Below are 15,820 nucleotides of genomic sequence, written 5' to 3' on the forward strand. Positions count from 1 at the left end.
GTAAGTTATTTTGACTCAATGCTTTTGGAAATAGATAATCTATTATCAAAAAAAGTGATCTAAATAGGAGTTTCAAGTGTAATTCTCAACTGGAAAATAATTAGCATAAGAATTTTTACATTTGAAATTATTTCAGATTTCAGTTAATATTTGTGAACTATCAACTGAACTTTCAGGTGGTGCAGGAGGCAAGGGTGTCTGGGGCACACCTGGACAGGTATATGATGTGGAGGAGGTGGATGTGAAAGATCCAAACTATGATGACGACCAGGTATCAGCTATTTTTTATATACTCAATATTTGTAAGATTTCTTAATTTTCACTCATAAGATTGTCAAGTGATACATGGTCATATATCAATACTTCATAGCTATGAAGATTATATATATAACATGTATAGAAAAATAATATATACAGATTAGGGAAACCAGTTTTTTGATAGTTTAGTATACATAATTTCCACTTGGATTTTGAAGTCAAGAGGAGGTCTTTATTGACTTGACTAGTGATAATAAAGCAGGTCTCTTGGGTATCATGGGCTGCAGGTATTAGGTTCCTTTTTAGAGTCACTACTTAACACGAGTACTCGTGTATATGTTGTTCTGAGGACACATGCATTTTTTCTCTCTCATGATAACACTTAGTAAGGAATGTCTTAATGTGTCACTGCAAAGTTTTTGTCTTTTTAGTGGAAAAATTTCAGAAGTACAGTTGGTACAGCGAACCCACTGGTGCTCATCCTGAGCTTCACCACGTCACTGTGTTAACTCACAGGCAGGCTTGCTACTCTATGTCTGTTTACGTGAAAATGTCAGAGTGTGTGTGTGTGTGTTAGCTTGTTTTCTCTGCACATCATTCATATGTATGCATTTATCAGTTTTAACAGATGGATATGGAAAATTCCTAAGAGATTATAAAAATATTTAAAGGCAGTGGGATTGAAATATCATGTACTCTGCTAAATATTAGTCTTTTAATTATATGCTGCAATAAGTGACAAATTGTAGATAAATATTTTAGCTTTTCTGTAGAGGAGACATGGGTTGGTGATAAGCATTTTAATCTTAATGAAATTTCACTTGAACTGTTTTCTCTTAGATTTTCAGTCATTATAGTATTGATCTCTTACTTTTATTATATTAATTTTGAAAATTTCTGCTTTTGACAATGTTAGTACATATTTAAGAACACTTAATCTTGTTTAAAAGTCAAGTTTTAATGAAAGTATATGCGAGGATGCCATCTTAAAGGTTTTGGGTTGAAAAGTTGGTTTTGTGAGGACTATAAAAGTTAACAGGAACGCTGAGATGGCTTAGTAGATAAGGTGCTTGCTATGCAGGCGTGGAACCTGAGTTTGGATTTCCAGCACCTGCATCAAAGCTGGACTTGGTGCTGCCAGCTGTGATCTCAGCATTGGGAAATGGAGGCAAATGGCCTCTGGGGCTTGCTAGATGGGAGTCTCCAGGTTCAGTGAGAGACTGTGTCTCAGAAGATGAGGTGAAAGGGGCAGGGAGATGGCTCAGTAGGGAAAACCACTTTATGTACAAATTGGGCAGCTTGAGTGTAGTCTCCACAGTCAGGAAACCCACATGAAACACTAGCTATGGTAGGTGCATCTGACATCCAGTCCTTCAGTGGGGACATGGGAGGTAGAGGTAACATTGACCTCTGGTCCATGCCCACCACACACATGCATGGCACATACTCCCCCTCCCCACCCAAATAAGTCCGCATGAAATAGACAGTTCGGTAGAAAGTCATATATTTGCTACAGTGAGTGGGCTTAGTCTGTGGCTTGTTGAGGCTTTATAAAGCAGCTGCATGCAGACTATGTGTGATTAAAACAGGAAGCATATCTTTATCTTGCCTTACTGGTAATCACTAACCAGCTGAACTATGAAATGATAATTTCAGTCTATCTGAATATTTAATTTATAATCCCCCTTCTTTCAGGAGAACTGTGTTTATGAAACTGTAGTTTTGCCCCTGGATGAGACTGCATTTGAGAAGACGCTAACACCAATTATACAGGAGTACTTTGAGCACGGAGATACAAATGAAGTTGCGGTAGGTTTTAAGTTGCAGGGGGAAAAAAACAGTTATAAACAAAACCTGTGTAGGACAATTTGGGATTACTCTGGATAAGTTTGTTTTTTCTTTTGTAACAACAACAAATTTTTCAACCAAGACGGGAATGTGCTGGGCATGGTGGTTTACGCCTAAATCCCACTTCTGGAGAGGTGAAGGTCAGTAGGACAGGTCTGTTTTTTTTTTTTTTTTTCTTTCGAGACCAGGCTGGCCTAGAACTCAGAAATCCGCCTGCCTCTGCCTCCCAAGTGCTGGGATTAAAGGCTTGCGCCACCACCGCCCGGCCAGGTCTGGGTTTGAAGCCAGTCTGGGCTGCGTAGGACTTCAGAAGAAAAAAGAAAAAGGGATACAGTTTTTTTTCCTTAAAACATTTTTTTCTTACATATTTCTGGGCTCTGATGTCACATGTATGCTATTTCTTTTTGGAGAAAATGACACAACCACTATTTCTATACATTTAAAGCATCTGGCTTTATAATCTAAACAATTTCCTGGAATTTATAGACCCTGTGTAACCTCTTCAGGGGTCTCAGAATTGTCTGGTTCTTTTGGATGAGATTAAAATGTATTTGTACTCTCTCCAAAAAAACAACATTTATACTGAGATTTGGAAAAGAATGTACATGGGCACCAAGAGAATCAACCTAAGTTTTGAATCGTAGTTTGTGTGGGGATAATTAATGTGTTTGTAGTAAATTGTTCATTAAGTAAATCTTGAAGGGTAAAATAAAGTGACTGGTTTCATTAGAATTATGGGCCTGAACTATACCAGTTACTAATTGGACGTTTGATTTTGTTTGTTATATAGGTTTGGTAGCTTTGGAGTTATAGCAGTGTAGTATATTTGTTTGTTTATTGCATACTGCTATGTGACAGACTTTTTCTGGGGAGACACAACACACATATATCTGCACTCCAGATAGGGAATCCATGACATTCCAAAATACAGGTGCCGCCAGAGTCCAGTTTGTTGAACCACTGAGTTTATTGGGATTATTTACAGGAATATGGATGAGGAGTTACTTACATGAGCAGAAGTGACTCAAAGACATTTGCATCACTAAAGTCCACCCCAACATGAATGACAGCTCACAAAACTGGGAACCTGGAGCACACTGCACAGCCTAAAGGCAGCTCAACAGGTTGGAAAGTGGGTCTAACCCTTATGTAGGGAGGTTGTCTGCTTCTTCCAGTCTGCTGGTCTGGTCACAGAATTCTTGGCAGCTATTCCCTGTGAGTCCTTGCAGCTTGGTTTTGCTTACTCTGGCAGGGAGACATTTAATGAATCTGGTCAGTTTCAGGAACTTTCTCAAGCTGTTTACCTTCTTGCCTGAAGAGCTTCCCTACAGGATGGAATCTTTCAGTCTTAGAGGAAACAGTTACACAAGGCTCCATTTCTTACTCCTGTACCTATAGTCTGTCTGCCTTTCTGTAGTGATCTCTGGGCCTTGGAGGGGTTGACCAGCGATGTCCATCTCTGGCTAAGACGTATGCCACCATAACATGCCACATTAAGTCAGTTCTCAGGAGCTTCGCCAGCGCTTTTGGCTTTTGAGTTAAGCCTGATAACAACAGCAGTCTATAGGTATAAACACAAGTTTAGAAGGCAATTTGACAGACACATTACATCCACTTAGAAAAATCATGTAGGTTGCTTCCCCACTGAAATCTGTGACCTCCTCAGCCACTGGTTTTTGTCCTAGTTTATAGTACCAGAGGTGAACTCCCGTTTGTGGTGAAGGTCTTGAATCTAGTGGAAAATTGTTGGTCTGACCCATGACAGCTGAGGCACTATTGCACAAGCTGGCACATCCTGCCTAGCGTGTTGGTATTCCAGCACACAGGTCCATAACCAAGCAGTAGTGCTGGGGATGGCTGTTCTCCACCAGCAGCCTGCATGCTCCTTGGGCACTGTAAGTGCCAGCCAGCAGGGTTGGGGTTTCCATTTCAGTTCCAGCTTAGTTTCTCCAAGTGCTGCATCAGAACATGCACATGCGGTGTCTTCAGCAACAGGGTCATACCACCTAGTACTGGAATACAGCCAACAGCAGTAGTAATAACTTTAATGATTTGTGGGGCCTTATGGGCTTCCCTAGCCCACTCCTGGCACTGGGGGTTTGTAGTCAGTAATCTTATAGCTTCTGAGAGTATCCTTTTCTACCCCTGCAGGGAACCATTTGGATTTAAACTCTTAGCTGATGGTTCAGTTACTGAGGGATGCTCAGTCCTTCAGATGACAGTGGTCCTAGGGCAGCCTGCATGGCATTTGTGCTGCCACTTGTATATACCATATCGCACTGCAGCAAAATATGCTATCACCTTTATAGAGTTGGATTCTATGCTACACCAGAAAGCAGTTTGGCCAGGTGGCCTTCAGTCCAGCCCTTTATTGGGCAAGCTGTTCTTTATTCACTAGGGTAGTTAGAGGTTCCACCTGCTGCAGTACTTTAAATTCAAGTAAACAGTTGCTTTTCTTTTACTTTCTGCTCTTTTCTATAACAGAGCCAAACCCTATAGGCCCTTTGGTTAGGTTGCTTTTGCCATAGTGCCCAGCTATAGCCTTAACAACTTCTGGTAACTTCTAACAGGAAGAGACGTTGGGTTAATGGGGTATACAGCTGTTTACCTGTCCTACAGTGATCTTAGCCTGGTCAAAAGCAACTTTAGCTTTTCTGTGCTAATCCATGTAACCCCTTTCATTATCAATTTATACCAAGGATGGGCAGCTTGGGCAGATGGACTATGAAAGTCTGCTACTCTTCTCCCCCAATACCTCTAGCACCTTAACACTTACAGGCACAGTCTGTTGTAGGGTTTTGAATGTTGTCAAGTGTCAGATGTATATGTGTCTTCCCATACTAGACCATAGTACTGCCAAGAATTTTACACCTGTGCCTGGTTGGCCCTTGTGTTTGTGGCTTGATCTCTCATCTTCATTGAAGGGACTGGTTGTCTCAGGATCCCCAAGACCAAGTTCTGTAGAGCGATAAAGGTCAGGAAGTAAGAGACGAAGACAGGAGGGAGAGGGAGAAAGGAACAAGAGGGAGGGGAAGGAGTGTTTGTCTGGCGGTGGGGAGTGGGACGATGACCACAAAAGACAGGGACTGGACAGTGGAGACAGATGTGGCCCATAGCAGATGGCAGTTTATAAAGGAAAAGGGAAACTCCATGTTAGGGTGAGCTGTTTTATTTTAATTGGGCATGTTAATTAGGTGAGCCAAAGGGCGATTTTGCTGAACCTCAATACTTTGATAGCTCGACCTTGGTTGTCAGCCTCAGGAGGAGGAAGTGGCCAAAGGTGACCAGACCTTGGTGGTTAGCCTTTGGAATGTATTCTAATGCTTTTTAGTGAGGCAGAGAGAATGGAGGAGAAGGGAAAGGCCTGTCAGAGCCATGTTTGCCATGCTCAGACTGTCTAGAGTCCCTTCACTCGTTCCTTTAGACGCACCTACAGATTGTCTAGGTGCACTCCTAGATGTTCAGAAACACTCAGAAGTTAGCAGTATGTCAGCTATACAACACATGTTTTTCTAGAGGATGGGCGGGACAAGGCAGCATCCTAACGTACCAAGCCAAGGCCCGGGAGGGGGTGGGTGGGTTTACAAAGATAGCCTTGGTGAAGCACTCTGAAAATCTGTATAATCTGTTTTGAGCAAGTGTCAGGTGAGTGCAGAGGTTCACAACTAAGAAGATGTTATAAAGTGTAGCATGAGCAAGGTCTAATACGGAAAGGCTCCATCCCTTCGTATCAGTTGCTTCCTCCACAGATCGAGGTTGGGTACCAAGTGTGGATGGGAGGCGCTAACTTCATTAGCTCTCTGTAATCCTCAGCCATTGTCTCTGAGCCATCGTGTTCCCAGTCCTGGAGCTCTTCCACAAAGTCTCTCTACATTTCTCCAAACCTGATAAACTCAATAGTCTGATTCAGTCTGCTCAAACCTGTTCATGGATAAAGGTGAATGAGGCTCTGCCCTCTCTGCTGTACCTGATGACTCCATAGGTCAGAGTGGCCCTTGGTTGACATGGTGCCTGCAGCCTCCCCATTCACCATACTGGGCTGTTAGGGGAATTCCTGTCTGGGCAAACCATCTCCATCACTAGCATAGCCTTTTGCTGGAGAGAAATATACCCTTCTTACTCTTGGGGATAATTCCCATCCCTGGGGCAGGCTTGATCATCTTCACCTGCACTGTTTTCTCTTGGGTGTCTTCTGTGTACCACTCCTCGGGCTTTAGAGCCTCCCTGAAGCCCCTCAGCACACAGGTGCCTCTTAGTTCCTCTAGGGTGCTCTCTCACATTACAGACTCTTTACATCTTGCTCTTAAGTCACTGAGATCTGTCAAAGCCCCTCCTTCTTTATAAAGATCTTGCCCCACCAAAGGGCTCAGCAAAGCCACTAAAGCTCCACACCAGCCATGAGGTCCCTGCTGGATCAGCCTTTCCTTTGACTCCTCTGTGAACACAGTTCTGTGTGACTCAGTGGACCGGGTTCAAACGCAGCTGCTCTTCTCCTAGTTCCCTCAATAGCACCTTCCCTCCTCTTCAGTCCTCTAGTTCCTGATGTTTATGGGGGCTTCAGACAGAGATCATTAAGTGTTCCTCATGGATTCCGTAAGTCAGTCCACCAGAGACTGGTTTCCATCGCACTGTCTCAGGCCATGCAGCCTTTGCCTTAAGGAGGGATGGGAAGTTACATAACTCAGTTTTTCTGCTTCCACAGCAGCCAGATGGATCCTGTCCACCCCTGTCGTGCCCTCCCCCCCCCCCCCCCCCCCCGTGTCTGACAGCCTCACAAGCCGGGTGGAAACAGGCTCTTTTGTTACTTGTTTGAACTTACCTATTTTCAGCAGTTCAAGTGCTGAGTGTTTCTTGATCACCCTAGTTTCTTGCATGGGACCATATTCTGGATCATAGATTTTTCCTTTTATTCCATTAAAAGTTGGACCTCTACAGTATCTTCTTAATGTGTTTACCATGATCTTCCCCACTCTGACTCTTTCTATGGATCCCAGGCAGGGCTTGAGCGTGGATCTAACTTGCACTCTCTTTTCCTTCTGGCCCCCAACCCTTAAAGAAGTGGCAGGCCAGCAGCCCATCTCATCCTCTTGGATATAATCTGCCAGATTAGTGGCCGACACAGAGGATGGATGCTGCCACATCTTTGTCTTGTTGCAGTTGCTTATTTTTACACAGACAGGTTCCTGTCTGGCAGCCATCTCAGCCTTGGTGCATTTCTAATTCCACGTAAGAATGGCCAGGTAATCTCTGCTGCTGCCTGTCTACACTCCCCACTCTTGTGCTCTAATCTTAAAGACTTCAACTTTTCCTCCAAACCAGTGGTTCTCAAGATTCCTAGTGCTGTGACCCTTTAATGAACTTCTTCATGTTGTGATGATGCCCCAACTATAAAATTATTTCATTGCTACTTGTAATTTTGCTACTCTTATGGATCATAATGTAAATATCTGGTGTGTGGGATATATGACATGACCCCCCAAATGGGTCATGACCCACAGGTTGACAACCAGTGCTAAACTTTAACTGTTTTCAGAGCATCTCCATATTCACACAGTGGACCTCATTTATCAAGCAGGCTTGCCACCTATACCATATAGACAAAGATTGCCATCTGGGATTTCCCCACAGGTATTACTAATTCTGCTGGCTCAGTCTTAGTTGCATGTCTCATAACAAGAACCATGCAACTTCTGGCACATAACCATAGCACAAAAGCACACTAACACTTTCCATAAAGGAAAGGACAGTTGTATGAGAGATCACTGACCAGGATGTCACTTACACGGTTGTGAAAGTAGGCATCTCCTAGTTGTATATCAAGGTTTAAAAATTCCAGGGAAACTTTAAAAGTAGGCAATGTTAAATAACTAAGTTACAGTTAGAACTCTGCCTCTCAGGTTATACTACTGCAAGTATTGGATTATTTTGAGCATTAAATGGAGTGGTATAATGTCTGATAACCTTATTGTGTGGTTAGTAAATGTTTGGTACTATTAATAGGAAAATTTTTTATCCCATCATTTAAAACATTAATCCAAATTAAACACTGGAGATACCGCTTTATATTCACATGAAAGAATAGAGCAAACATTTATTTTAAGAGGAGTCGAGGTCTTACTATGTAGCTCTGGCCGGTTTGGAACTCACTATCTAAGTAAGATCAGGTTGGCCTTGAACTCTGAGGTCTGCTTGCCTCTGCCTCCCTGGGGCTGGGATTTAAGGAATGTGCTACCAAACCCAGTCTTCAAGAGAAAACATTTAAGTAGACTATATAAACAGTCTGTAATATAAAACAAATTTCTCCACAGATGTTCATTAATTATTTGTAGAAATAATCATAATAGATTGTAAAGTAGGGCATTCGTTAGTTGTAGTTGAATGGGCTGTTCAGTAGAGGATCAGTTAGTTATGTAGTTGAATGGGTTGCTCACACTGTTTTTCATATCCTCAGTGTACTGATATTCATGCAGGTAAAGCTTCTATCACTGTTGTACTCCTAAATATGACTACTGATATTTCTAAACTTAAAGGGAGATGTAAAGATAGAGGAGAAGCATGCCTGTAAAAATAAGATTTTACTGAGCTAGAGACAGTAGTCATTTCCTTCTTTCACACAGGAGATGTTAAGAGATTTAAACCTCGGGGAGATGAAGAGCGGCGTGCCTGTGTTGGCAGTGTCCTTAGCCTTGGAGGGGAAGGCCAGCCACCGAGAGATGACATCCAAGCTGCTTTCTGACCTTTGCGGGACAGTGATGAGCACAAATGATGTGGAAAAGTCATTTGACAAGTTGCTGAAGGATCTCCCTGAGCTAGCCTTGGACACTCCTAGAGCACCACAGGTTTGTGTCATTTTCTTTTCACTCCTTTGTCTCCTACACGTACACGCTCCTAGCAAATTAAACAGTTGCAAGGGAATAGTCCACATTTCTTACCATACAAAGATAGCTCTGCACATATTTAGGTCTTTCCGCTTAGCTTTGTTTTTATTTCTGTACTTTGTATTAAATCAAGGGCTACCCACATGGTGGCAGGTGCTCTACCAGTGAGCTGTATAACCTACCTAGGTCTTGATGGAACTAAACCAAACCTCTTTTCTCTCCACCTCTATATAGTTTTTAGGCCATATGTAATACATGTATTTTTGCTCATAGATTTTTTTTTATTATATGTACATTGTTTAAATAGCTAAGAATTTTAAGGATATTATGTTGCTATAACAGATATTGATTTACTTGAGTAGGATTTATTAAAACAGTTATAACTCTTCCTTTTGTAACTTTGAAAACATGCAATTGCTATTAACGTTTGCATAAAAATTTAATTCATAGGGAGTTTGTAAAAGTTGTTTCTATAACAGGAAGTTTCTGAGTCAAAAAGTACTTATTTCCCTTCTGCTGTTTATATATACACTTAAAAAATGGTCATCTGAGTTCATATTAATTATAGAATTTTTGATGAACAAAATCCAAAATGAAGAAAGTCGAGGAACCCCCCTCCCCCCCACAAACCTGTTAACATTTTGTTAACTATTTTTTTTTATTTCTAGGGTTTTTTGTTATTGTTATTTTACTGTTATTTAATTAGAAAATAGAATTGTACTACATACACTGTTTTGTAGAGTTGAATTTTCTTATAAAATGTGACTAATGTTGTCAGTGGCCCCACAGTGTCCCTTGCTTTGTAAGCATATGCATACTTTCACCGTTAGACACTGAAGTTGTTTTCAGATTTTCTAATAAAGTTTGCTGTGATCAGACTTTGAAATGAAAATTTATTTGTGCTTAACTTTCTTTCACAATATATATTTTGTAGTTAGTTGAGAAAACATTCTGGGTATTGAAGAGGAGAGGTTTCTCCTTGACTTTCAGGTCATTTTAACAGATACTATTGAGCATGTGTTGAGAAGGAGGCAGTGTGCAGAGTACTGGGGATTATGTAGTGAGCAAAGCAGAGGTGCCTTTTCCTCCTGATGGCCAAACTAATGGTAAAGGAGTGTGCACCGTGCACTGCACACAGGTGCTTCTGCACATCCCAACACTTGAAGGTCAGTGTAAAGGAGTGCACACCATGCTTAACAAGCAGGTGCTTTTGCATATTTCAACATGTATTTAGGTATTGAGTGTATAATTAGACAGTTTTTATTATTTATGCATTTCAAAAATTGTGTCCAGATTTTAGTTTTTGTATGTTTTTCTCTTTTTTTCTTATAGTTGGTGGGCCAGTTTATTGCTAGAGCTGTTGGAGATGGAATCTTATGTAATACCTATATTGATAGTTACAAAGGAACTGTAGATTGTGTACAGGCTAGGTAAGTAAATTAAGTTTTGCTACTTAGACTTTCAAAATGAGAAATTCTACAATGTCCTGTAAAATGGCATGTGCATGAATCAGACATTGTGAGTGTATATTTGTCTTTATGTATTCTTCATTGTTAAAAGATATTGCTGTGGTATAACAGGAAGATGGCAGTAATAAAAATGCAGAAATCTGAATTAAATCATGAGGTTCCCTCTTTTAAGTCTCCCTTCTCTGGGCCTCAGTTTCCCTCCTTGTAAAATGAAAGCGTTGAATGGGTAGTGTTCATGGTACCTTCTGGTTTGATCAGTTCTTTGGTTTAATGAATTAGAAGCCAAATGTGTTAATTTTCTAAGCTTCCTGGAGACTGATTTAGACAGCCAGACCTCAGACTTTTGATATTAATTTCGAAGGCCTACTTTAGGTCATAGTACGAAAGATCTCTCTGGGTAGGAAGATGTGAATCTATGTAAAAGTTGTATGTGAATTTATATTCCTTCCTGGTTATATAACCATTATTTTACAATGTATTTTGATGAGAAGTGGTTGTAAAAGAATATGAGAATGTTAAACATTTAAAAAAATACCTAATTTTTATTTGAAAAGTTATCTTTAGAACCTACATATTTTTGTTACATTAAAGTTGTCAATACATGTACAGTTTTACAAACTTTATTGACAGTGTGGTAACCATCAGGCATGTCTGTACTATAAGGGAATTTCTTTTCCTTTTCTCACTGTCTTTCAATACATAAACAATCTTGTAAACTTTATTGATAATGTATAACCATCAGTCATGTCTCTATATAATGGAATTTCTCTTCCTTTTCTCACTGTTTCTCTGACAGAGCTGCTCTGGACAAGGCTACTGTGCTCCTGAGCATGTCGAAAGGGGGAAAGCGCAAAGACAGCGTGTGGGGGTCCGGAGGCGGGCAGCAGCCTGTCAATCACCTTGTTAAAGAGGTACTTACTGAGACAAAGCAACTGAGCAACTACTAGATGGTATTTTGTGGGCAGGAATTCAATGTGGTCATACATTTGCAAGTAAAAATCTGAATAACCTATGAATTAGAAAAATTAGGTAGTTGTTCCTGTTTTACTCTGTTTTTGTGATTTAATGGCTCAACTATTAGATCTGTCATGAATATAAGAAGTCTGTGTGTGAACATCTAGGAATGAGTGGTTATAAGAAGTCTTTCTGAATTCTAATGCCCGGAATCTTTTTTATAGTAGTGTTTAGTCTTGAAATGCTGCTGAGGGGAGATCATTTGTAATTATTCAATAAATGTTATTTGTATGAGCAATTTGGGTAATCTGAAATTATAACTTAGGAATTATGGTCTACATTAGAGTAGATCAGAGTGGTAGAGTGGCATGCATGTGTGTGCTTGTCTGGAGGTCAAAATCAAGTCTTATTACTTAGGAAATGTCACTTTGTTTTTTGAGACCAAGTTGGTCACTGAGACCTAACCTATGAGCTAGGCTGGCTGGACAGTGAACCTCTAATTCTGAGATTATAATCATCCCACACCCAGAGTTTTACATGGGCTATGAAGATCAAAGTAAGGTCATTAAGATTGCATAGCAAGCACTTAATTGACTGAACTGTTTCCTCAGTCTCATACATGTAACAGTGTTAAGCAGTTCAAATGGGTAGTTAGAGAAATTAGCATTTTTGCTTTTACCTATGTTAGAATAGATAAGTCAGGACATGAATGCAGTATCTTTTAAACATTTGAAGAATTATAAGGAAAAAATATATGTTTGTTAATATGCCTGGGATATTAGGCAAGGAAGTGCAATAAAGGGCATCCTGACTGGAAAGGATGATGAAGAACTAGCTCAATTCTCAGATGAAGTGATATGTAAATTAGAGGATCCAGGTGATTCCACAGAAGAACTCCAAAAACCCAAACCACGTTATTAGCCAATAGTTTAGCAAATTTTCATGAAACAAGATCAATACATGAAATTCAGTTTTCTATACATTAAGACTGAATGAATAGTCAGAAATCAAAATCATAATAGCATAAAAATAGATTATGATGAGAATAAAGGAAAATTCAGCTAAAATACACTAAAAATAAGATGCCACATTTATAGAGTATTAGATAATACTCTTAATATAGTAATACTCTCTGAAGGTGATATTTTGAGGAATTAACAAACTCTTAAGAGTATGTAAATTATCTCTCAATAAAAAGAGATTTGGAAATAAAACCAACAATATATGACATTGTTTTGTATACTCATTTAAATAGAAACAAAGGTCAAGTGAAAAGATGAGAAATGTTCATGAGGTTTTGTAATTTATCATTTGAAAAAATGCATTGAATCTGATGGGGGACGTTTGTTTCACTTTTTAAAAAATAAGTATTTTTTAAAAAGATTTATGTATATGTATGTGTCCTGTCTGCCTGTGTAGCATGTGTGTGTGTGGAGGCCAGAAGAGGGCTGTGGATCCCGTAGAACTAAAGTTAGGGGCAGTTGTGAGCTACTGTGTGGGTGCTGGGAATTGAACCCAGGTCCTCTACAAGAGCTGCAAGCGCTGTCAGCTACTGAGTTGGCTCCTCAGCCCCATATTTCACTCTCTTAGTGGCACAACAAATAGAATTTAAATAACAAATACACTGTAGTTTTAGTAAAAATACTTCAAATATTAAATATGTGTTATAGTAAAAATACATTAACTGTTCTTTGTGTATGTGTTTAGTGATTGTGTATGTATGCATGAGGTGTGTGTTTTTGTGCACATGCATGAACGTTAGGTGTCTTCCCACTACTCTCCACCATATTGTGTTGAGATAGGTCTTTCTCTGAACCAGAAGCTGGCTATTTTGTCTTAACTTAGTGGCTAGTGAGCTTTTGGGATCTACTTGTTTCTGGCCAGCAGTGCTGGAATTATTTATGCACACCCGTGCCTGGCGAGTGGTGGTCTTCATGCTTGTAGTGCAAGTGCTCTCAGCACTGATACATACATATTTCCTCAGCCTCAGATACATACTGTTTTAAAACAACAACAAACCAAAAGAAAACCAATTCTAATTAGGATATAGTTTAGTGGTAAATTTTACTTACCTTTTATGAAGATATTATAGAAGTTGTAGAGGATATTTAGATAAATAATTTTATTCATCCAGTCAAAATTCATTTAGTGCCACAAGATACAAATGTTTCTTTTCTCAGAAAATTTGTAAGAATATTATTTTTAGCTGAAGCTCTTTTGCTGAAAAAACATTCACCATTTTTTTTCTAGAGCCATAAATGATACCATACAAGTTTTAGTTGGAAATCAAGAATTGTCTCTCTTGTTCAAATACTGAATGTTTTTATTTTTTTCAGGTTGTTGTTTTAATGTGTTTGGGTGGTGTTTTGCTTACATCTAAGTTTGTGTGCCAGATGTGTGCAGTGCTTGCAGAGTCTTAATAGCTAGTAGTAAACCACCATGTGGGTGATGAGAATTGAGCTTTGGTCCTTCAGAAGAGCAACCTGTGTGTTTTTAAGCACTGAACTGTCTCTTTCTCCCCACTGAATGTTTTTAGGTACTGAGTTTTAAATCCTCAATTAATAGAAAAAAGAGAACTGTAGAGAGTCTTGCCCTTGTAGTAATGCCCCATTATCTCTTACTTTTGGGATTCCATTGCATTAAGATTATCCTGATGTTTTGTGGCATTCTAAAAGTGAGGAGACTTTAGGTTAGTGCCCTCTAGTGGCATTAAAAAATTCTCTACTCTTTTTAAAGATTTATTTTAATTATATGTATGTGTGTAGGTATGTGCGTATGAGTTACGGTGCCCATGGAGGATAGAGCTGCAGGATCCCAGAGCTGGAGTTTCAGTGGTTGTGAGTTGTGTAAAATAGGTGCTGGGCACTGACCTCAGGTTCTCTGATGAGCAGTACATGCTCTTACCTGCTGAGCCAGCTCTTCAGCCCCTACATCCCTTATTTTTAATAGAATGCATTGAGCATTATAGTCACAAGCAAGGTCACTCATATTATAAAACCTACTTGGAGATACTAGAGATTCCCTAGAAAACCAAGTGCTGCGTTTACTTGATAACTGAACCGTTTTGAAGCCAGGAGTTTACTTTTAAAAAAAGTTTCTTTTATGACACTACTCTGCCAAATACCTATGTTCAATATTGGTACAAATGTTAATAAATTATTTAGGCAAATTCACATCTTTTAAAAATTAGGAATTCTAACATTGCAACTTTTTAAATCTAATAGATTGATATGCTGCTTAAAGAGTATTTACTCTCTGGAGATATATCTGAAGCTGAACACTGCCTTAAGGAACTGGAAGTACCTCATTTTCACCACGAGCTTGTATATGAGGTAAGGTTATATCTCACACCAAAGAGGATTTTCAAGTGTTCCTTTTACAACACAGTAACCAATGTTTCTTTAATAATATAAAGGGTTTTTTCCTTAAAAATATTAATTTGTAAGTTTATATAATCATTACATGTTAGGGGAGGGATTTGATACATTTTTAGGACCAGTTTCTCATACATTGATTACCAAAATTTTATTTACTCTTTTCTGTTCAAACTTTAGGCAATTGTAATGGTTTTAGAATCAACTGGAGAAAGTGCATTCAAGATGATCTTAGATTTATTAAAATCCTTGTGGAAGTCTTCTACTATTACCATAGACCAAATGAAAAGAGTATGTATGACATTATTTTAAATAACTATATGATTGACTAAGAGTTATGACTTGTTAATGAAACTTTTCTTTTAGGGAATGTGTATAGTATTATGCCTACAGATTTTTTTATTTTAGCTCTATATTTTTGGAAAATAACAGAATTTGATTGTTCAGTTTATGTGATGCAATTTTTTTATGTAGAGGAAACATTTAAATTGAATTTTTTCCTACTTAAAATTGTAGATTTTGAAATGTTGGTGAAATTATATTTTTATACAAGGTGGTTAGGTATAGATGGGGAAGTCAATAGTCAGGTAGTCTGACTTTTGCCTGGAGCTCTTTTGAGAATTTTTAAAGAAAGCAAGTATAGGTTGACTTGTTTTGCCAGATTGCACTGTGACAGTTTATGGTATAGTGCTGGGTTGTTTGATGGCATATACTGTTATACAGGCTAACAATTGGATATGTAATTTTTTGTTCTAGGGTTATGAGAGAATTTATAATGAAATTCCAGATATTAATCTGGATGTCCCACACTCATACTCTGTGCTTGAGAGATTTGTAGAGGAATGTTTTCAGGCTGGAATCATTTCCAAACAACTCCGAGATCTTTGTCCATCAAGGTACTTTATTTAAATACTATTTTCTCATTGAAAAATATTGAGGGAGATCCTTAGGGAGCTAAGATAGCCTTTTGTCATTCTGGCTCCTAAAAACATAGTGTCTTTATTGATGTGACTGGAGATGAAGAACCATCTGCTTAGAA

General features: G+C 39.0%; 1 protein-coding gene across 8 annotated transcripts in view; it reads left to right on the forward strand.

The window, feature by feature from the left end:
* The window catches only part of Pdcd4 (programmed cell death 4), a 32,277-nt gene that overhangs the window by 7,085 nt on the left and 9,372 nt on the right, over positions 1-15,820 (forward strand). For all 8 annotated transcript variants that reach the window (XR_013107407.1, XR_004606451.2, XR_004606453.2 and 5 more), the window contains 8 exons: positions 177-271; positions 1,954-2,067; positions 8,724-8,945; positions 10,317-10,414; positions 11,250-11,364; positions 14,632-14,739; positions 14,962-15,072; positions 15,538-15,677. Coding sequence is in view for 4 of the 8 variants with exons in the window: in XM_034498626.2 (XP_034354517.1) it covers positions 177-271; positions 1,954-2,067; positions 8,724-8,945; positions 10,317-10,414; positions 11,250-11,364; positions 14,632-14,739; positions 14,962-15,072; positions 15,538-15,677 (1,003 nt within the window). In the remaining 4 variants the exon portion in view is untranslated. The remainder of the gene's footprint in view (positions 1-176; positions 272-1,953; positions 2,068-8,723; positions 8,946-10,316; positions 10,415-11,249; positions 11,365-14,631; positions 14,740-14,961; positions 15,073-15,537; positions 15,678-15,820) is intronic.

This window comes from Arvicanthis niloticus, chromosome 1, assembly GCF_011762505.2.
Source record: "Arvicanthis niloticus isolate mArvNil1 chromosome 1, mArvNil1.pat.X, whole genome shotgun sequence".
In the NCBI taxonomy this organism is placed as follows: domain Eukaryota; kingdom Metazoa; phylum Chordata; class Mammalia; order Rodentia; family Muridae; genus Arvicanthis; species Arvicanthis niloticus.